The sequence below is a fragment of the Condylura cristata genome, unplaced genomic scaffold (genome assembly GCF_000260355.1).
Source record: "Condylura cristata isolate star-nosed mole 26May11 unplaced genomic scaffold, ConCri1.0 scaffold00001, whole genome shotgun sequence".
Classification (NCBI taxonomy): domain Eukaryota; kingdom Metazoa; phylum Chordata; class Mammalia; order Eulipotyphla; family Talpidae; genus Condylura; species Condylura cristata.
Window position 1 is genome coordinate 52657499 of NW_004567102.1, and position 21425 is coordinate 52678923.

At 41.5% G+C, this 21425-nt stretch overlaps 2 protein-coding genes and 1 pseudogene across 2 annotated transcripts in view; all 3 read right to left on the bottom strand.

Moving 5' to 3' along the window:
• The window catches only part of DDO (D-aspartate oxidase), a 25406-nt gene extending 22714 nt beyond the window's left edge, over positions 1 to 2692 (bottom strand). The window contains exon 1 of the mRNA XM_004673764.2: positions 2648 to 2692. The gene's annotated coding sequence lies outside the window, so the exon portion shown is untranslated. The remainder of the gene's footprint in view (positions 1 to 2647) is intronic.
• Positions 1 to 19261, bottom strand: part of SLC22A16 (solute carrier family 22 (organic cation/carnitine transporter), member 16) — a 22160-nt gene extending 2899 nt beyond the window's left edge. The window contains exons 1-7 of the mRNA XM_004674085.1: positions 18678 to 19261; positions 14385 to 14867; positions 11392 to 11509; positions 6728 to 7259; positions 4413 to 4540; positions 2648 to 2757; positions 1620 to 1719 (exon numbers count right to left, since the gene is read on the bottom strand). Coding sequence (XP_004674142.1) covers positions 1620 to 1719; positions 2648 to 2757; positions 4413 to 4540; positions 6728 to 7259; positions 11392 to 11509; positions 14385 to 14867; positions 18678 to 19261 — 2055 coding nt within the window. The remainder of the gene's footprint in view (positions 1 to 1619; positions 1720 to 2647; positions 2758 to 4412; positions 4541 to 6727; positions 7260 to 11391; positions 11510 to 14384; positions 14868 to 18677) is intronic.
• Positions 4711 to 5432, bottom strand: LOC105853710 (annotated as a pseudogene).
• Positions 19262 to 21425: the final 2164 nt, after the last annotated feature.

Genomic DNA, 21425 nt, shown 5'->3' on the forward strand with positions numbered 1-21425 from the left:
AAAAAAAAAAAAATGTTGGGTGGATTTTAGAACAAAATCTCTATTCGGTTCACAGAAATAGAATCTATCCTTACATAATTTAACTCTTTAGCAAAACAAAACAAAACAAAACAAAAAAACCCACTGCTTGTATAAATCTATATACTTGGTATGAGGATTGACCCTGAGAAGGAGAAACATGAGAGCCAATGTCCCCCCAAGAGCCAGTGTCCCCCCAGTAGGAAGCCAGATGTGACCTGAGAACAGGGCGAGTGTGGAGAGCATGGGAAGCTATCTGCAGAAGAGAAACAAAGTATGGAAAGTGGGCAGGGAGTAGACCTGGAGAGGACTTGGAAGTCAGGCAGAGTTTGCATTTTAGTTTGAAGATGAGGGGGCAGTTGGGCCAGTGCAGGGCTCTGTTCAGCAAACTATTCTGATGGTCTGGGAGTGCAGGGAGAAGACTGGGGAATCAGAAAACCTGATGGTGATAATGAACCGAACAGACACGGGAAGCAGGCAAGTGGGGTGGTTTTGGAGGAGAAAGTGAGGATTGGAAGTCATGCATTGGAAAGAGAGGAGAGATAATAACAAGGAGAATGAAAATCTGATCCAAAAGTATGCCGTAAGCCACTGGCTTCTAACCCAACGTGAGAGACAGGAGAGGAGGCAGTTAAAGTTACTGACCAGGGCAGACTGGGAAATATTAACTTTGTTGGGCACCCAGAGAGATTATCCATGAGGCAATTGGCAGCATGGGCTTGCAGTTTGGAAAAAAAGTCAGGACTTAAGTGTGATCATCCATGCAGGGAAAGAAGCAGATAGCCAGGATGGGCCTGGAGAATGAGTCTATATAAGTGCAGTCAGATAAAGAAAGAGGAGAGCCACGAGCCTAGAGAGAGTCAAGGTGAGAGATGAGAAGGTCAGCAAACCCAGGGTTTCCCCTGAATCACTGCAACCTTGAGTCACCCCTCTTTCACCCCGTCACCCCCCTCCTCTCCCTTCTACAACCCCATCCCCAAACTTCCTACTTCCCTACTGGCCTCTCCCTGTCTCCCATCTCCTCCTGACCAGAAGGGTCATACTAAGCCCACGTACAATGGTGTTCCACGTGATCTCCCAAGCTCTCAACCCCACATATCTGAACATATAACTGCTCTCACTTTTCATAACCAAATAGCTCACACTATCAGAGACAGAAGAAAGTCCTCAAATTTCATATAATGTAAAAATCGTGAATTCTTATGTCTCTCCATCAGGCACCAGTGAATCCTTCAAAACAGAGGTCACTTTGACCACAGGCACACACAGCAGGGACACCAAGGCCAGCCCTGTGGGCGGGGAGAGCCTGCAGATGCAGGGGCAAGGGACCAGGGTGGGCAGAGACCTGAGAGACCAGAGCACTTCCCAAGGGGGGCAGAGGAGGGGCCCTGTCCTAGTAGAGCTGTGATCAACAGCCCCTCAGTGGTGAGAGGCAATCAGCAGACCATAAGTCAGCTGCCACCACCCCGCTCATTGACTGGTGAGCTGTTATAATGTTTCTACAGACCCCCTTAAGTAGGTCTCAATAAACAAAAATATACAGGGAATTAGCCTCTCTGCCTCTCTACTAGCTCAGTAAGGTCCTAGAAACTGAGCCATACCTGTGGCATGAAGACCCAAACGCTGGAGAGGTACACACAGAACGGGGCGATGATGCTCCCCACGCGGCTCACCATGCTGCCACTTCCCACCGCCAGAGACCTGAAAACTCGGAGTATTAAGATAGCAGGCAGAACTGAAGGCAGAGTAGTGGATGGACTTCCCAGAGCCCTGGCCACCCTCCCAGAGGAGAATAAATAACACAGCTTGAACTTGGCTTAATATACATGGAATTAACTTTACGTTTTTAAGAATCACTCTACTTGTATCCAGATTCTGCAAAACAGCCTGAAGGTAATTCCAGACAACTTGAGATTTAAAAAAAAAAAAAAAAAAGGGCAAACTATGCTTCATGTACTATGCAGAAGTGGCCCTTATGTATATTCATTTAGTCAAATGTTAAGGAGAATATCAGTCTTCTGGAGTAGGGATTTGTATGGGGTAGGAAGAAGGAACTTGGAAGAAGAAAAGATAATCTATGGAATATTCCATTTCAATTTTTTTTTAAGTCAAGTCATATCTTAATATGCTTTTCTTTACATTTATTTGAAAAATCTAGTACAATGTCTAGCAGGAAGGAAGAATGTGCTTTTCATGTACGTGTTCCTCATTAAGTCAAGGGGAGCAGCCTGGGAGGAACCTAACCTGCCACATACCTTGACCTTCAGCTTCCAGAACTGAGAAAATAAACTGAGGCTTTGAGATGGCAGCCAACAAACTAACACAAGTGACCTCAGGTGACCAGCAGGCCCAGCACAACTCCAGGCCCTGGAGTTATAGGCAGAGGCAGCATCAATCAACTATTTTAAATGATATTAGGATAAGGGAGTGTTAATTCAAAACAACTTATCTGATATTCTGTCAATAAGATACAAAGTCTCAGATTCTGAATCGGTATGATCATGTAACGTCCCCAGATTTCAGAGCCTAGAGCTACTAGGACAGAAGGAAATCCTTCCCAAAGGCCAAATATAATGAAATGACGTCTAAATGAAAGCCAGCAAGAAAGCAACAGGAAATGGACTCTTACCTTATGACTGTTGGATACAGCTCTGCTGTATAAAGGTAAATGAGACCAAAGGATGCCCCTATGGTGAACTTCACAGCCATAGTTACCAGCACAGTCCAAATATAGTGATTCTGGGGAAAACAACATCAAAGTAGACCACTATAATTAAATTTTTAAAAATTTAAAGATTTACTTAAAATGTTCTAGCTCCTTGGTATTTTTCAGAGCCATGAAGCATTTTTCCTTTTGAGTTTGTCTTGCAAATTCTGTAAATGGGTGGTCCCTAGGAGAAGGGAAGTTCCAGGTTCCCTGCCCCACCCAGAAGGAGGGTGGAGCTGAGCAGAGAAAGAGGGGAAGAAAGCCAGATGGAGAAAAAGACAGAGACCTAGGGAAGCCACATGGAGCAGCAAGCATGTGATGAAGAAACCGGGCTTGTTTCCTGACCCTGGACTGGTTAAGGCAGAGGTGGGTGAGGGACCTGTAGGGAGGTGACTATGGCAGTGTTTATATTGATTTGATTTTGCTCTTTTCCTCCCAGACTTGTCTGGCCATTTCTGACCCTTTTCCATGGGCCCCAGCCAGAAGGTGCTTTAGTCTTGTGGCAGGCTTTCCTTGCTTTGGGCCAATCCCTTTTGGGTGGACTTTTGGCCACGAGGGGATGGGTAACTTCAGGTGTTTGATTTAGAAGTTATATTCTTTGTGTTCCATATTGTATATTCACTGTATTAAAGTCATTTTTCATTAAAGCTTTATATGTTTTGTCTTGTTGCGGCAGATGGCAGAACCCACTTAGAGCAGGCAGGTTTTGGGGCTTCAGGGGTGCCTCTCTCTCTCCCTGTCATATAAAAGATTTGCTGCCCTATAACAATACTACTGCTTAATAATACTATTGCTTAATATTATATAATCTCTGGAGAAAATTTTTTGTAAAATATTATTACAGTTAGCATATCTTCCAAAATGAAAACACAGCTTTTGAAAACGTTTTCTCTGGGAAGAGGAGGACCACTTCTGGGAGCATGAGACATTCTAGGCAATGGAGATTGCCTAGATAAAGGAACATCAAAGTCATTTAAGGAGTTTTTTATGGCAGTTTTTCACTGAGAAATTGTATTTTTAAAAGCAAGCTCCTCAGGGGATTTACACATCTTATTAGAAATTAGGAGTTATCATCTATCAATGAACGTCCAAAGCTCATAAAATCCAAACTTTCCTGAACATGTAACTCATTATATCCTGCCAGTGTCTATATGGATCCTTCCTTCCCTCAGGCTTCTGATCAAACATCACCTTCTTTGAGAGCCACACAACCTATGATTACTCTAGGTAAAATAAAATGAACAGAGTCACTCTGTCTCTTATCCAGCTTTGTTCTATTTTTAGAAAGTTGATTTACAGTGTGTTTTCAACATCTAGAACAGCAACTGACACATAACTTTGTAGGATGATAGATGCATATTTAAGATGACAATAATAACCAGAAAGTGTAATCTACCTTCTTCGCCCAAGATTATTGTGTTTATAAAGTATCACACAGGCCACCTCTGGGAAATGGAATGATGGGATTTTGTTCGTTTTTCACGTTTTTCTTCTGCCTTAAATTTTCTACAATGAAAATGTACTTCTTACATGACAGAGAATGAAAGAGTCTTTAAAGAAAGTCTATTTTTTACAGGCTGCCCATATACCTGGATTGATTTTCACACTTACTATAATAAGACACAAACTTCCCCATCAACCTGTCACATATAAGTAACTATTCTCTACATAAAACAAAATAGCTTACCGTGGGAATTATGATAATCACGCCACAGATCAGTGCACTTGAGATAAGGAGGAAGATCAGAATGTTTCTTCTCCCAAAACTGTCCATTCCCACACACACAAAAAGATAGGCAGGAATTTCCACTATGCCTGTCATTGAATGAAAGGGCCTGTTAGCTTTGCCCTCCAACTGTACAAGGCACGCCCAGAAGAAGTAATCAATGTTCCCACACACACACACTCCCAGGGTCCTCTAAAGCAACCCTACCGCTTTTTCCGTTTGAAAGTAGTGGCTATTTAAGAACAATCATGACAGAACACTAGCTCATCCTCCTAATAAACCTGTTGATCTGGCATTCCCTGTTGCCAGCATCTCCAGCTTCTACAAAGTGGATGTCTTTCTTCTTCATTCCACCTCGTGAAGAAGGTAACTTGAAGGGCCAGCAGGAGTTGCTTGCCTCTTAGAAGCGTTTCCCAGTAGTTTGGATTTCATGAGTCAGGGCCTCCCTGCAGATGCTGCCATTTGACTGAGAGATCAAGCAATCAATGCATGATCTGTTTGGACCATTAGTTTCTCGTTGATTTTGCCATGCCTGTGCTTGTAGATCAATGCACTTACTGACTTAAGGTTTGGATACCTCCATACAGTATATGGTTCCACAAATCTCAGCATGTGTATTGAAGCCCAGTTGAGCTTAATAAAGGTGCCACTGAAGACCTGACGAGGATAAAGAAGCTGCAACACCTTTCAGATCTTTGGGCTCACACCCTTGGGACCTCTGATCCTGATGATAGATGCTAATTTGGGTCCCACAACTACATAGAAGTTCCCAGTTTTTCTTGCCATCCTAGCAATTTGAATCTTGGTTCCATATATCAGCCTATATTCCTTGTGCTAGAGCTTGGCTTTTTCATAGCTAAGCTTCCTTCTTGCCTCTTGAAGCATCTTTCAGGCAAACTTCTTTCTGAGGCACTTGATCTTCAACTCCACAAAATTCCTTTGCTTTCCCCTAAGGATTTCTGACATAGCAGGAACCTTCATGGTTCAACAAGAAAAAAAGCCCTGCTACTTCTGAACTCACAGGAACAAGAAGGACATTTCTTGTGAAATGCACTGATGCTCACATGTCTGCCTAGCTTATCACTTGCTTAGCTGCTAGGACAGAGCATAGGCACAGTGCCTGCACTTCCAGCCTGCTCAATAAAAGAATGAATGAATGAATAAGACAATATTCATCATCCCTAGAATCTTATGGTTGGCAAAACAAGGGGAACATTTTTGTACCAATAACATCAAACTTAGAAATTAAAATAGAAAGCAAGATTTTCCAAGGAAGCAACAAATTACCCAAATTAGGCAACCTACACAAAAATAACCAGAAATTAAGACTAGATGGCCAATGCAGGTCTCTAGTATTTCTCTTGTTTGGTCTAAATTTAGTTTATCCTGGAAGTCATGCCTGAAGCTATCCCAGCAACATCTGAGGGTCATTTTAACCTAATACTAAAATGAAAGAAGTCTGGCAACATAAATAGAGTTTTGCATGTACTGATACTTTTTTGCTTACTAAAATTTCTAAATTGAGAACATTTGATGGTAGAAAGAAACCAGAGGATCTCAAAGACATTACATTTTAAAAGAAAAGCAACTGACAAAGAAAAATATGTAGCAATTGACCTAGTTTATGTTAAAATAGATGTGCTTAATCTGTACACATGACTGGAAATACACAGAAGGAGATTGAAAAGAAACAAGCCAAGTATTAAGAAGTTACCTTTGAAAGTGAGTTCTGAAAGGGGGTTGGATTAAAGAAGGAAGGAAGCAAGAGAAAATGGCAGGAAAGGAAAGCAGGACTAAATTCATCTGATTATTTACTTTTTTTTTTTTAAAGAAAACATATATCATTCATTTGTAAAATATAGAGAAACAAAGAAACAGACTAAACTAAACCAAAAGAAATGCTAGAAATATAACTGCAGAAGTATGACTGCAGAAGCTAGGGTGGAGGAGGGCTGTAGGGGGTAAGAAAAGGGATGGGGTCAAAAGCAGGTAGGGATCCAAAGGTGAAGGATTGTGTGTGCTTTGGCGGTGGGTGTGGTGTGGTGTCTTACATTTGAAGTGTGAATCTATGTGTTGTAAATCCGTTACCTAAGTTTAAAAAAAAAAAAAAGAATTTCAGTATTTCAAAATGTGAAAAAAGGATATATATACATGTATTATAGTACAATTACACTAAAAGATCACAATCATGTAATTCCTAGTAGGAAAAAAGGACAGTAAAAACATGATGGAAATTTTACATCATCACTGCACTTAAATATGATTAAACTACTTACCCATGAGGAAGAGATTTAAATATACATTGCCTCCTAAGTTAACAGAATTCCAAGAGAAGATGTAGAATCCCAAACACCCTGTGAGCCAAATCAGCCAAACAATAAGCGTCCTTATTCCAATATTCCAGTCGTAAAAGAGATCAAACAGTTTGTGCTTCTCAGCTCTAGAAGATTTATTCCCAACAGGACCACTGAGATCCAGGAGTAAAAGCTCTGACAGTTTACAGGAGGTTCTCCTATTCCACTTGGTCATCTTGTCAACTACTTTTTGTGCCTCTTCATATCTTCCCTCTGACAGAAGCCAAAAAGGTGTCTCTGGGAGCATCCAGCAGCACATGATAAAGGGGACAGACACTGTGGACAGCACCAATTGATATATCCTCCAGTTACTGGTCAAGTAGCCCACCAAAGCCACAATCATGGTTCCAATCGCAAAAAAGGAGTGTACTTGGATGGCGGCCCATGTCCGAGACTCCCTGCCAATAAATTCCATCACATAGACAAACATCACCACAAGATAGCCACTTGCAACCTGAAAGTCAAAGGGGGGAGAGTAGTCCAGATTTAAGGTCATATTTATAACTACTCAGGGGTCTGATCCCTCTGCAAATCATACACACATAAGGAAATGACCCCCAAAAGTGTCTTTGTAAACCCTTATCACATATACAAAATAATGTTTAATCTGATCCACTCTTCTTTAAATGGGTCCTATCATCTTCCCTTATCCTCCCAAATTGGTAAAACTTGAGAGGTTATGTTTGATATAAATGTTAGACACTATCTTTTATTTCCTTCATATGTCCTATTATAGGTTGATTTTACTTCTTAGCTCTTTATAGATGTACATGACAATTTATCTGTATACAATAAGTAGGTCCTTATCAGTAATCCAAAATTGTTGAACGGGGGGCAAGAAAAGTTATGATAACTGTGGGAAGCCAAAAAAAAAACTGATTAAAATTTTATTTTGACAGGCAATAAAGAATAAACAGACAAAATTGGAACTTTATGAAAATTTAAAATATGCATCAAAGGAGACTATCAGCAGAGTAGAAAGGCAGCCTACGGAATGATATTTGCAAGTTCTGGTTCTAATAAGTGATTAATATGCAGACTATATAGAAAATTCCTCAAACCCAACAACAAAACAAACAATCCAATTAAAAACTGAGCATAGGACAAAGAAGACAGATGAAAGACCACGAAAAGATGCTCCCTCCACTAATCACCAGGAAAACGTCGAGCAAAGGCACAATGAGCTAACAGCTTATACCCATTACCATGGCTACTATTAAACAAATAGAAAATAAGAAGAGCTAGTGAGGATGGAAAAAATTAGGACCCTTGTGCACTGTCGTTGGGAATCTATAGCAGTTATGGAAAATGCAGGGATTTTCAAAAAAAACAAAAATAGAATTACCATATCATCTAGAAATCCCACTTTGAGTATATAAGAATTAGAAGTTGGGTTTCAATGAGGAATGTGAGCACCTACAATATTCAGAATATTCACAACATCTATTTACAACTATACAACTATGAAGGCATTCCAAGTATTTGTCACCAGATGGCTAACCTAAAAGCAAAATGTGAGTGTATATACAGAAAATTATTCAGCCTTAAGAAGGAAGGATATTTTGACATATGTGACAATTTGAGTGAACTTTGAGGATATTATGATAAGAGAAATAAGGCAATCACAAAAGAACAAATGCTGTATGATCTCACGTATGTAAGACAAAATCATAGAACGGTAGTTGCCAGAGGCTTCAGGAAGGAGGACTGGAGTACAACTGTTCAATGAGTATGGAGTTTCAGTTTTGCAAGATGAAAACAGTACTGGAAAATGGTGATAGTGATGGATCCCATCAGTCTGAATGTAGTTAATCTCATTGAACTGTTTGCTTAAAAATGATATGCTAAGGCCCTCCCTGGTGGCACAGCGGGTTAAAGTACAGCACTAAGAAGCTTAAGCCACTTCCCGCATGAATTCCATCCCCGCCTGCCCCGGAGGAGATCCACATGGCCTGGCAGACCTCTCCTGACCCGCCCACTGCTCCCTCAGCAGTGTACTTTGTCAGTCTGCCTGTTCTGCTCCCCGCTCTGTCTCTGTCTTTCACCCTCTGCATCTCTGGCCTTAAAAATGGGGGGAAACTTTACTTTGAAAATAGGCCTATCTTTAATTTAACAAAATTTTGATGACAGTAACAATATGTGACCTATCTTAGAATAAACAAAGAGTGAATCAAATGATATATGGAGCAGATGGGTGAGAGGATTAGAATTTTTCTAAAAATTACGTCACATCTGATTTGTACAATACAAACCATAAAGTTTTAATGTTTGCATTGATTTCCAAAAAAAACATCTTTTACTCCTTTGATATTTATAACAAATTTCTGAAATCTCATCATGTCATTATCATTGTGGATATTAACTTCTTCAAAAGTTAATTGCTCTATTTCTTTCAGATCTCAGTTGGTCAAGGATTCAGGCAGATTTCCTCCCCTTACTTCCAAAGGCTTTCAATAATCAAGCATCTTAGTAAGATCTGCAATTTCACCTTGCATCAGAGACTCAGAGAGGCTGGCCTACAAGGACCATCTTGTGACAAAAGAGAAGTAACCCTTGCAATTAAACAGGTAGGCGCTTTGGGGGACTATCCTATCAGTGCGCAATTCAATATTTGTGTGACGAGTTTTTATTTCCACATACAACATTACAGTTGGAATACTCCAACAGTACACCCTGACCACGTGGACTCCCGTATCCAAGTATCTAATTATCTGGTAAATATTTGCTTCCATTACAGCAAATAACAACTGTGATAACTAACCTTCAAATACTGCAAACATCCACATTAAGATATGCTGTCACACCAATCCCCAACACATTTTTTTTTCGGTGTTAATTCTTTCTGATTACACTCCTAACTCCTACTAGTTACTTCTTTCACTGGATTCAGACAATCCACACACAGTCCACACACAATTGCCTAAATAATCCCCCCAAATTCCTTTAATCCATTCACTCCTCTTACCTCCAACAGTAACTCTTTCCCTCACAGCTACCCTGACCCCAGCCCTGCAGTTTGCAGAATGACCATTCCCCTTGCCTGAACCCCTTTTGTGGAATCCCAATGCCTCTGGGAAATAAAGCAAACTCCCACAAGCCCTGTCTAATCACCTGTGCCTCTTCCGCCTCATCAACAGTCTCCTCAACCTTCTCCAGACAGTCAGACCTTCAATTCTGAGCCTTCTGACTCACTGCTCCCTCTGGTGGAATGTGCTCTCACCCATCCCTCAGAACTAAAGAGGCTTGACTCTGCAGACTCTCCCCATTCCCTTAGTGGGTGTCTTCCCTTCCCCCTACTCAGCAGGGGCTAGTTGATTTCAGACTACACTCCAAAGGCAGATCAATAAATGTCGTGAGTAAATAGGTCTGCATATATATTTCTTACTCAGAATTTCTCCACAAATGCATTTCCCATGAAAACTAAAGAAAAGAATTATAGAAAATTAAGGCCACGTTTCACAGAGGTGTTTTATGGGTAACAGTCTCATTTTAACCCAACAGATGGCATTTTGCAAGACTGAAATATTATTTATATGTACATTTCTTTTAAGGGGCAACATCATCAAATCTCCTAAAAAATTCGTTAAACATCTCCCCATCCGAGGCCATCTGTGTGGCTTCCTAGGAACCTGTCCAGCTACTAATGAAGCCTCCAAACCTGAAGACCTTGCTTTCTGAGGGGGTGCACTGACCTCTACTAAGGTTGAAGACTTTTACTTATCCTTGGTCCCTTGGCTCACGCATGCTGAGGCAGGATGTATCCAATCCTTTGCATTCAGCTTCATCACAGGCTCTTCCCACAGATGAAAGCAAAAGCTTCACTTCATTTTCCTTAACCACTGACCTCCAAACAGAATCCCTGCTACTGTTATTTGGTAATTTGGAACCTGTCTGAAAGCGTCACCAAGTGTGTAAACTGCTTCGTCACTCAATGACCCCTTCCCAGAACAGTCACCATGGTAAGAAGAGCCTATTCCATGCCAGGCGTTATGCCAAGGATGTTCATTTTCATCTCACTATATCTGATAGTGACCCAGTGAAACAGGTATTGTTCTCTGCAGTTTACAGGTTAAAATATAAGGTTCTTAGAGGATAACATATGTGCTCAAGGTCACACAGCTAATACATGACAAAACTGGTACAGAAACTCACACCCTGTTCCACTATGCTCTCTTGTTCCTCATAAAAGAAAGGCCTGATGCTCTTTTGTTTTCATTCTTACTGCACATCCTATAAATGACTTTCACAGTGTTCATTCATTTTCTATTTGGCTCATGCATGCAGGACCTGACTAGAAAAAAAATTGCTCAGAAATAAAATAACATCTCTGTAATTGAGGAATGTGGATCACGTGCCAGGTACAGAGTCAAACAAAAATTCTGCCTAGCAAGCAGTAATTTTTCATTTTAATGAGTTTCATTCTAAATACAGGACATTAACATTCCATAGAAAGACTCTGGCAGTGGACTGAACAAAGATTAGTCATTGATCTCTTTCACTAGATTCTCAATAAGCAAAACTAAGAAAGTTAAGGTTTATCATGGAAATACAGCAGTAGAATCAAAGAGTTAAAAAACACAACTCACTATAGCAAGAAAAAAGTATGTGATCAGGAAGCTGTAATAATCAAATGTTAATGCAGCTGATGTGCTAAACAAAAATATGCCAACGCTTGTGAACCACAGGACAAGTCTTCTTCCTATCCTGAAAAATAAGAATCACATAGCAGAAGAAGCAAGGCATAGTGGCAACAGTTTAACATCTGCTCCAACTCATAAAAGAAAGGCTACCCAAATTTTTAATAACTAATGCATTTGATTATTATTACTCATTCATTTATTTTAGGCAAATCATGAGTTATAACATGATTTCTTGAAGCCAGTCCATTGGCGGCAAGGCCTTTGCCTCAGCCAATAAGACACAGATATACTCGTTCTGGGTGACTCCAGAGGACCTCCTTGTTATTATGGAGGGAAGAAGGAAAGCCAGAGGGTTTGTGCTTTTTCTCCCAGGGCTTCTACTACCTGACCGATTGGATCATCTTCCTTAAAGAGCTGGCTTTGCTAAGGGTGGAGGGGTGCTTGCTAAACTCCTCTAAAACCAGAGGGCTTACAACATTCTGCTCCTGGAATAAGGCACTTGCCTGATATTTTTTAAATTAAGAGGGACATTTCTTTGTCTAAAAAGAAACAAATTATATTCTTGGTAATTTTAAGTTGAGGCAGAATTGCCATTCATAACATTCAACTTGTTAAAGTATATGAACCATATTTGTCACAGAGCCTAAAAGTTTTTTATTGTGTTTTACCAGCATGTTTGTTTTATTTCTATTCCACAAACAAGTGGACAATCTGGTAATTGTCTTTCACTTTCTGACTTCTTTCACTTAGCACAATCATCTCCAGCTCCACCTATGTTGTTGCAGAACACAATTCCATCTTTTTTAAATTGTTAAATAATATTTTGCATATATATACTACAATTTATTTCTCCAGCCATTTAATTGTCATTTGAATTGTTTCTGTAACTTGGTTATTGTGAATAATACTGCTAAGAACATAGGGGTGTGTAAGTCTTTTGTTATTAGTGTTCTTATATTCTTCAGATAAATAGATAAAAGTGGTTTTGTTGTATTGTATGGTATTGCCATTATCAGTTTTTTAAGACTCTCCATACCACTTCTATAGAGGGTGTATCAACTTACAGTCCCACCAACAGTCACCATCCTTGCCAGCCAACATGTTGTTTCCAGTCTTTTTGATACATGCCTTTCTCACAGGTGTGTGTGATAGTTTATGTGGTTTTGACTTGCATTTCCTTTATCATCAGTGATGCTGAGCAACTTTTCTTGTACCTGTGGGCCATCAATATGGCTTCTTTCAGCAAGTTTCTATATAGATCTGTTGTTCGTTTTTGAATTAGGTTGTGCATTTTTGGTTGTTGAATCATATGAATTGTTTATATATTGTGCAAATATCTTCTCTCAGTCCATACACTGCTTTTGTTTGTTTTTCTGGTGGCTTCTTTTGATGTACGAAGGCATTTTTTACTTTGATGTAGTCCCTTTTATTTTTGCTTTTGTTTCTCTAGGTATTAGAGTTAAGTACCCGAATACATCTCTCTGAAGTTGGTGTCCAGGAGTGTGTTGCTTATGTTTTCTTTTATGTAATATAGCTTCAAGTCTTATGTAGACATTTTTTATTCATATTGAATTAATATTTGTGTATGAAATTAAATAATAACTTTATTATTTTTTCTACATGGCTGCCATAGTTTTCCAGCACTATTTGTTGAAGAGGATGTCCTTTCCCCATTGTTTGATTGTAGCCCCTTTGTCAAAGATTAATTGTTCACATACATGTAGGTTCATTTCTGGGTTCTCAAGCCATAACATTAGTCTGTATTTCTGAATTTATCCCAATACCATATTGTTCTGGTTACTATCTCTTTGCAGTACAGTTTGGCTGGTGAAGAGTGGTCAGGGACTTTCTTTCAGCTGTGTAAAAGAATACAAGAAAGCCACATAGGGAGCTTTTCCAACAACTTAAGCAATTTTCTGCCCATCCTAAAGTTGTTGAATTCCAATTGAAAGAAATAATTCATGACACTATCCAAGATTTTAAGAACCTGTTCTTAAAAACCTAACTTCCACATCTCACAGGAAGACATTTCTGGAGCAGAACACTGATTTTGAAACATAATATCAGCTACCAAATAATAACTGGGCTCTAATTCTCCTTGAATTTCATTATTCAAATGCTACCTACCTCCTAAAGAGGATATGGATAGTGGGGGGAAGATCACAGCACTCCTCTTTTTTGGTTTCCATAGTCCATATCTTCATCATGTTCACTGCTAAGATAGCCCTGGTCACAACAAAGCCCTGTAACTTTCCTTTGTTCATGTTTATTGGCCCCATAGATTGGCACATACTGACCTAAGCTGTTATCTTTAGATTCCCAGAATCCAGCATATGCCAGTAAAATTTACATGGGAATAAAAGAAATTAATCTCTGGGCTTTATCACAGGCACTGAAAGTGTGGTCCATGTTCACACAGAGATGAACTTTGCTTTATTTTTTAACAGATACACATTCAATTTAGTAACTAGCATATCAAACTCCTGGTTTTATAGATATTACTGCTTAGAATCAGGTTATAACTCTTTCAAAGCAAATCTTTTGAAAGAAAAAATATTCAAAGTAGTAACCAATATCTATGGAGCAGTTATATGTTGACGCTGCTATTTTGTATTCTTCTTATAATACCCTTTTAGGATAAATGCTATTCTTTCTTGTCACCATTTTACAAATAAGATTCTGAAACATAGGTTTTGCTCAGGGTCTAAAGCTAACAAGTGGCCAAACCAGAATCTGAACTCAGGCAGAAGTTTTCAAAACCCGTGCTCTTCCCACTCTTATTTTATGTCCCTAAATAACAGGTCAGCAAAAAAGGTAATTATTTAGATACAAGGTATGCAAATGACTAAAGTTTTTAATATTATTCTCTGTCTCCTAAAAATAATAGCTAGGAACATGAACTCTACACTGATGCAATAAGCTGAAATGTTTTATTTTACCTGTCAGAAAGGTCGCCGAAAATCACCCCTCCTAGCAGGACTCCAAGCATAAATACAGGTTGGATAATCCTTGCAAACCATTCTTGGTTACAGACCAGATCCCACTGGGTCACCACAGTGCTATCCCACTCAGTCTTGTCATAGAAGTAACCGTCTGTGCAAGAAAACCTACTCTTAATTCCATGATAATCATAGTTCAAACTCAACTTCTTGTCTTCCCTTCGGAGCCTTTGACAGTGCGAGAGCTCCCAGACCTCACCGTTCTGGAGCTGCACGGTAATGTGGTCTTCTCCACCTGTAGAAAACAGCATCCAGACGTCGTCAAACCTCCTGTTAGAGATATTGTGGAAAAGAACTTGACTCACGTTCCCTGGGGGTTTGCAGGTATGCTGGGGGCTCACTGTCAGGAACACAGAAGCCAAGTAGTGGATTCCACAAGAGATGTTCTGGAAGGCACACACAAAATAGAGTACTACCTGGAATCTGCAAAGAAAAGGTAGGACAGTTAATATATCTGCATCATGGGCGATAAAAGAACATAGGCACACATGAAGAATTTCCACCATGTTTGTATAATGTATATACAGATGAAAAATACAGGAAGTATTAGATAAGTTTATATATTTATACATTCTGGTTAGCATATGTGTGTATACTAACATGTATATACGCATATAAGCGTATCTGTAATTCTATGTCTGATGGTCTGGCCCTGTCTATCGTAAGGCTCCCCAAAGTAATAACATCCATATAGCAACAAGCATGTTCAGTGTTTCTCAATAGAATTCACCAATAAAAGCAACCAGGAAAAACAACTTGAGTCTGAGACCAGGGTAGGGAGAATATAAGTCTGGAGTATCACAAAGTAGGGAAGTACACAAAATACAAAAAGATGGAACATGTCCAAGGGATCAACAACCAATCTGAAAGCACACCTAATAGCACTTTAAATAACAAATTAAATAGTGTAGTATATTCCAATGTATAAAATAGGTGAGTACTGTGATGGCTAATTTTATATGTGAACATGACTGGGTCAAGAAATGCCCGGACAGCAAACATGATTTCTGGTATGTCTGTGAGGTTATCTCTTGAAGAGATTAGCATTTGAATCACCTTGAGTAAAGAAGGTGACCTCACCAATGGCAAGAACATCACCCACTCCACTAAGGGGTCTGAATAGACCAAAAAAGTAAAGGAAGGGAAACTGGTCTCTGCTTGGACTCACACTTACCCCACCTTTTGACACCAGCATGACTAATTCTTGGACTTCTGGACTTCAAACCACCACTTGCTGCATTGGTCCTCCAATTCTAAGGCTTTTGAACTTAGACAAGGACTTACGCCATCAGCGCCCAATTCTCAGGCCTCAGACATGGACCTTGTAAGTACACATCTGCTTTCTTAGATCTCCTATTCCTAGATGGCATACTATAGAACGTCTCAGCCTCTATAAATATGTGAGCCAATTCCTGTAATAAGTGTCATGTAGATGTGAGATATGTGTAGTAATCTCCTATATATGAGAGACATGTAAAAAATCTGTTTCTGTAGAGCATCCTGATAAATATAGATTGTGGCAGTCAGAGTGATTCTAAAGGAACAGAATCTTAAGGATGAGTTTTCTGAATTGATTCTGGGCCTTCTGGAATTGGTTCTCTTATCTGATTAGATTTAAAGGCCCTGATGATGCTTTAATTCTTCTTAGGGATCCTGCTTTCCTAACTTAACGATGATTCAGATAATGTTTCCTCACCCAAGAAATGAGAAAGAAATAGGGCTCTCTACTTATCGTTTTCACAAGGTTCCCCTAATACTAAATGGTAAAACACAATAACCTCCCTTTTTATTTTAAAGAGGCCAATTAGAGCAAGCACGTGAGGTCCTATGTTATGGTCACACTGTTTTCACCTTCTGCTGTGAGTGCTGGCTGGTTATTCTCTTCTTTCTTGCAAGGTGCTCTCACGAGTCTAACCTTCCCCCAGAATGTAACAAGGATAGTCACGATTATCGAGACCGTACTGAAAAGGACTCCTGCGTACATTACGTGGCTAAGACTTGTCTTCCCACACACATTCTCTCCTTTTTTCACCATGGCAGGGCTTCATTTGGCTTTGTGGGTAAGGGCAACGGGAGCAGCTGCCCCATGCGCAGAGAGGGAGCCCAGTCTGGTTAGCAGAGCCGCCTCACCCATTTGGGCCCCTGGGTCACCCAAGGAACTGATCCTGCGCTGAATGGTTACTGGAGAGAAATAAACTTCCAATTGTGGAATCTCCTTGTTACAACAGCTTGGCCAAACAACAACTACTATAATGACCTTAGTTAATCCTGGAAGTATAAAGAAAGGTATTATTGCCTCCTACCTCACATAGGACTAGTGTGAGGATGATGGGAGAGGCTGACTGTAGAGTCCCTAATAGCAATAAACACTTGTAGTGCCATTATTACTCTCATGTTATAGGTGAGGAAGACTGTGTAGTTAATTCACATACAGCCAGGACTGGAACACCATTACCCAACTCCCAAAACATCTTGTAATCCCCATGTTCTTCTATTCCTAGACGGATAAAATGTGCTAATATATAAAGGACCTGGTTGAGTTCCTGGGACTCAGGAGAACACTGTGGTTAAGAACATGTGGAGGCCAATGGCTATTCACTGCTGCTCACTACTACTATATTTGTGATTTAGGCAAAGCACCATTTCTCACTTTCTCATTTGTTAAAGGGACCCCAAGACCTGGCCCTTATTTGTGTTATTGAGTGTGAGTGTTGTAATCAACACTCCTATTGTTCCTACTGTTGAAGACCTAATCAACTAGGATGTGCTTCTAAGCACCTGTGAGTGTTTAAATGTCCTGAAACCCAACCTACACAACCATCCAGCCCAGCTAATACCCTGCTTACAAAAACCCCAGCTAATAAAACCCCAAAGACCTGTTTTCCTGATAACCTTCACCTTGGTAATCAATCCCATAAACAAAGGTCCCTGGTATGCTCAACCTAGGAGTGTGGCTCAAGGTAGTTGCCTCCCACCCACTGCCCTATAATGTGATTCATAATAAATAGTCCTCACTTGAAACCAGTTATTGGCTCTTTCAAAATCTGTATGGGATTGACTGGTGAAAGTCAGACCAAGACTCTTCAGAATCAGTAAGAAAATGAAACTGATACGCTCAATCAAACAGGGCTGCAGTGCAGAGTAAACACTGTGACATGTACAAAAAAAACAACTGAATGTTCAATAAAACAAGTCGCAGGAGGAAGCAGGGATTGCTGGGGCCCCCCTGACGCTCCTGTGCTGTTTAATCACTTGGTTGCCTCTTTCCTCAGACATAGAATCATCACCAACAGGTGTGCAACTTTCCAAAACGTTGGAGAACAGGTTGGGCAGGAACCTCTATGATCCCTTTTTTATGGATAAGAAACTAAGACACAATATATGTAGAATCACATTATAAGTGGCAGCTCCGGATTCAGACTTAGTTCCAAATCTCACCAGGTGTATGGCACCTCACCCAGCTGCCTACCCCCAAAATATTCTGGGTGAAAAGGGCATTTCTCCATGAACGACTGAGTGAATGAATGAATGAATGCATTTTTAAAAGTTTATTAAATTAGTTCAACAAATAAAAAGAGGGTGCCCAGAATATGAAGGTTAAACCTAGTTCCCACCAACCCATAACGGTGGGTCATTGGTCTCACCAACTTCAGCTTCCCAATCATTAAAATAAGAATTCCAACCGCGCCTCAGCAAGATCCCGGTGGGCATCAAATAAAGCCCTCTGTGCCACCAACGACTGGTGTCCCGACTGGCACACATTAGGTTTCTATTAACAGCAACAAATTGACTAACGGTTTTTGCTGGGGCCATACCGGGGAGGCACTGTGAGAGAGCCCAAACGCGGGGAGGAGGCCGGCCGGGCCAGGAGCCCTCTAGGGGTGTGCTGTGGAGAGGAACAGGCACTCCTCCACTCTGGGACTCGGTCTCCCCGGCTGGGGCTCCCGCTCCCGCTCCCGCAGGGGGCGCCCCAGCTCCTGCCTGCAGCGCCACAGGCGCGCCAGGCGGGGCGCTCACCCACCACTCCCCAGGGAACTCCAGCAGCCCAGATTCGAGGACAAACCCTGGTCAGGGCCAAACATCTGCACATGGGGCTTCAGACGTCTCTGGGAAGCTGGGAAAGGCGGGGTGGACAGGTTTCCCCATCGCTAACGCCGCACGCGAACCCCACTGCAACGGAAAGAAACAGACCCCAAGGCGCCTCCACGTGGCCGCCCCACTCTGACTCCCTACCTGCCAAAGTGCCCCACGTGGTCAAAGATCTGCTCCAAGTTGCTGGACCTCAGGGAACTGCAGTGTACTGCTCTGAGGGGCGGGACGCCCCCGGACGGGCTAACGTCCTGGGCTTCGGACCCCGCGCCGCGCTCCGGCCCGGCCAGCAGCGCCCTGGAGGACCCGACCATACTATCGGCGAGAAGCAGGGCGTTCCGGCAGGCCGAGGCCGCGAGGACAGGCCCAACGGCGGGCAGCACGACTGACTCGCTGTCCCGACTTCGCCGCTGCGAAAGGGTGGCGGGCCCCGGCCGCGCGCCGGCCCCAGCCCTCAGTCGGCCTGGGCGCCGCGGCGCTCTCCCCGGCGCGCCTCTGACTGCACGCGCGGGAGGGAGCGCCGACCCCGGCCCCGCGCCCTCATGGCCACTCCGCCATGTTCTGCGCCCTCCCGGCGTCGGGTCGCGCCTGACAATCACTGTGTCCTCGTGGTTGCGCCTCTCAGGCGGCCTTGCGGGCTCCGCTGGGCACACAAGAGGCCCACACGCGGCCCCCGGCGCGGGTTCCCCCCCCCCGACGGCCCCTCCCGGTGTTTCTGGGTTCGGCATTCCTTTTTGTCAGTCCCTCTTCCCTGAGGGGGCTCCCCCCACGGTCAGCCTCTTCCCTGTGGGGGTGGGGGCGTCATCGGGCCCACGGTTTGCACCTCCAGCTCCTGTCCGTTGGGACCGACCTGCTCCTTGCCATTTCCTGAGTGGTGAAATGGTTCCTGCCTCGGAGGTGAGGTGAGGTGAGGCGGCATCCGAGGGTGTTAATTTGTACTTCTCTTGTAAAGAGTAATGTTCAACACGTTCTCCAGTGTCCGCTGGCTCCCAGAATGACTTCTTTGAGAAGTGACCATTGAGGTCCTTTGCCCATTTTTTATTGGGTCTTTTTTCTCTTTGCTCTTGGATTGTGTTAATGCTGTGTGAATTTTGGAGTTGAGCCCCTTGGCATACCCCTGTATGTTGTGCAAGGACTTTTTCCCCTGGTGTAGGGTGCCTGTTTGTTTTGTGATGGCTTCTTTTGTGGTGTGACAGCTTTTAAGTTTAGAGTCCCGCTTGTTTGTGCCTTTGCTTCCCTTGCTGCTGAAGTTGTATTGCCAAATACATCCTTGTAGCAGGTGTCTCCTATATTTTCAATAAAGTACTTTGTGTTTCTCTTCTTGTGTCTAAGTCTTTAATCCTTTTTGAGCAAATTTTCAAGAGTTCGCTAGTAGCTATTTATTGGGGTGGGGTTTTTTTTGACAGTATTTAGTTAATTTAGCAAGTAAAATGAATTCTGTTAGCTAATGGGACAGATTTCTTCATTTGAAATTAAGGTTCTTATTAATTGAATGTGGCTGTTAATATCAATTTAATATCATCAATAATAATTAAATTATTTTCCAACCTAGCATATGATTTTCTTCCAACTCGGGTGTTTGTATATAATTTTAAATTCTTTTTAATTTGGTGTTTGTTTTTACATGTGAATCACCAATAGTTAATGTTCTTCATTTCATTTCATCTTTTTTTAAAGGAGATCTTCTGAAGAAAAGTAATTTTTGTGCAACACCAGTAATCTTGTGATTACCATAATGGCAAATAATCCAAATATCTTATTATTACACAATAACATTAAGCGAGTGGAGGGAAGATACAATGTTAGTATCTACCATTATATGATTTATTCCTTTCTACATTTTCACATAGCTTTTGAAGAATAGCACAAGGACACACCTCTACATACTAACCTCTGAAAGCATTTTAATACAAGAATTTTTCACATAAATGTAAACATAAATATAATACAGGGAATTTAAACCAAAACATGAGAATCTTATTAAAACTATCTTTTAGTTATACAATTTCTTCTAAAAAATACTTCTAACCCTAACTTAGATAGGAGCATGGTTTAAGACTCTTGGATACAAAGTAGGAAGAACACTCTAGAGCTGTGAGCAGTAACTGCCACAACTACTACTGTTGCTGTGGTTGTCGTCATCATGGCACAAATAACTCACCAACCTCGATGAGGTCTGGATTTTTTCAAAGATTAGAGTGCTAGATGTGATAATGAACACCAACCCAGTTTCCCGCAGGCTATCAAAGGAAACAGAGTTTGAAAAAGGTTGCTTAATTTGTCTACAAACTGAGGAGGGCAGCAGACTCATGTCTAAAAGACCACTGTCCTGTTCTTTGGCAGGGAGTGGGTGTAGTTATACAAAGCAGTGAAGAGCCGGGAAGCTGGGCAAGGGTCGGCACCAGCTCTGCTTTTAAAAAACCCTGGTATTTAATTATCCTGATGGGAATATGCTTTCTTTTCTTTAGTATACAGGAAGACAAACTTGTTGAACAAACAAACTTGTTCAATACAAAACAGACAACCCAGAGAGACAGGGATATTTCTCTGTTGTCTTTGCATGCGATGAAGTAAGCAAATTAGAACTAGTAACTACATAAAATTACTTTAATCCCCAAATAGTTTTTGTCTGCATAATGTGAACTTCTAAAGAGAAAGGTACTTGATAATTACCTCCTGGGGTTTACTCTGGGAAAGGTTTCTCCAGAGCTCCCCTTTCAGCCACACGTGGCAAGTCTCTCCAAGACAGAGACGTCAGACATATTTAAGGAACAGGTTTATTAAAAAGAGGACAGTTGCATAGACACAAGCAGGCAGAAAGAGCTGCTCCAAAGGGGCAGGCTTGCTGATAGAGGCCTGCATGGTCCCAGGCAGGCAGCCTTGAGGAGAGCG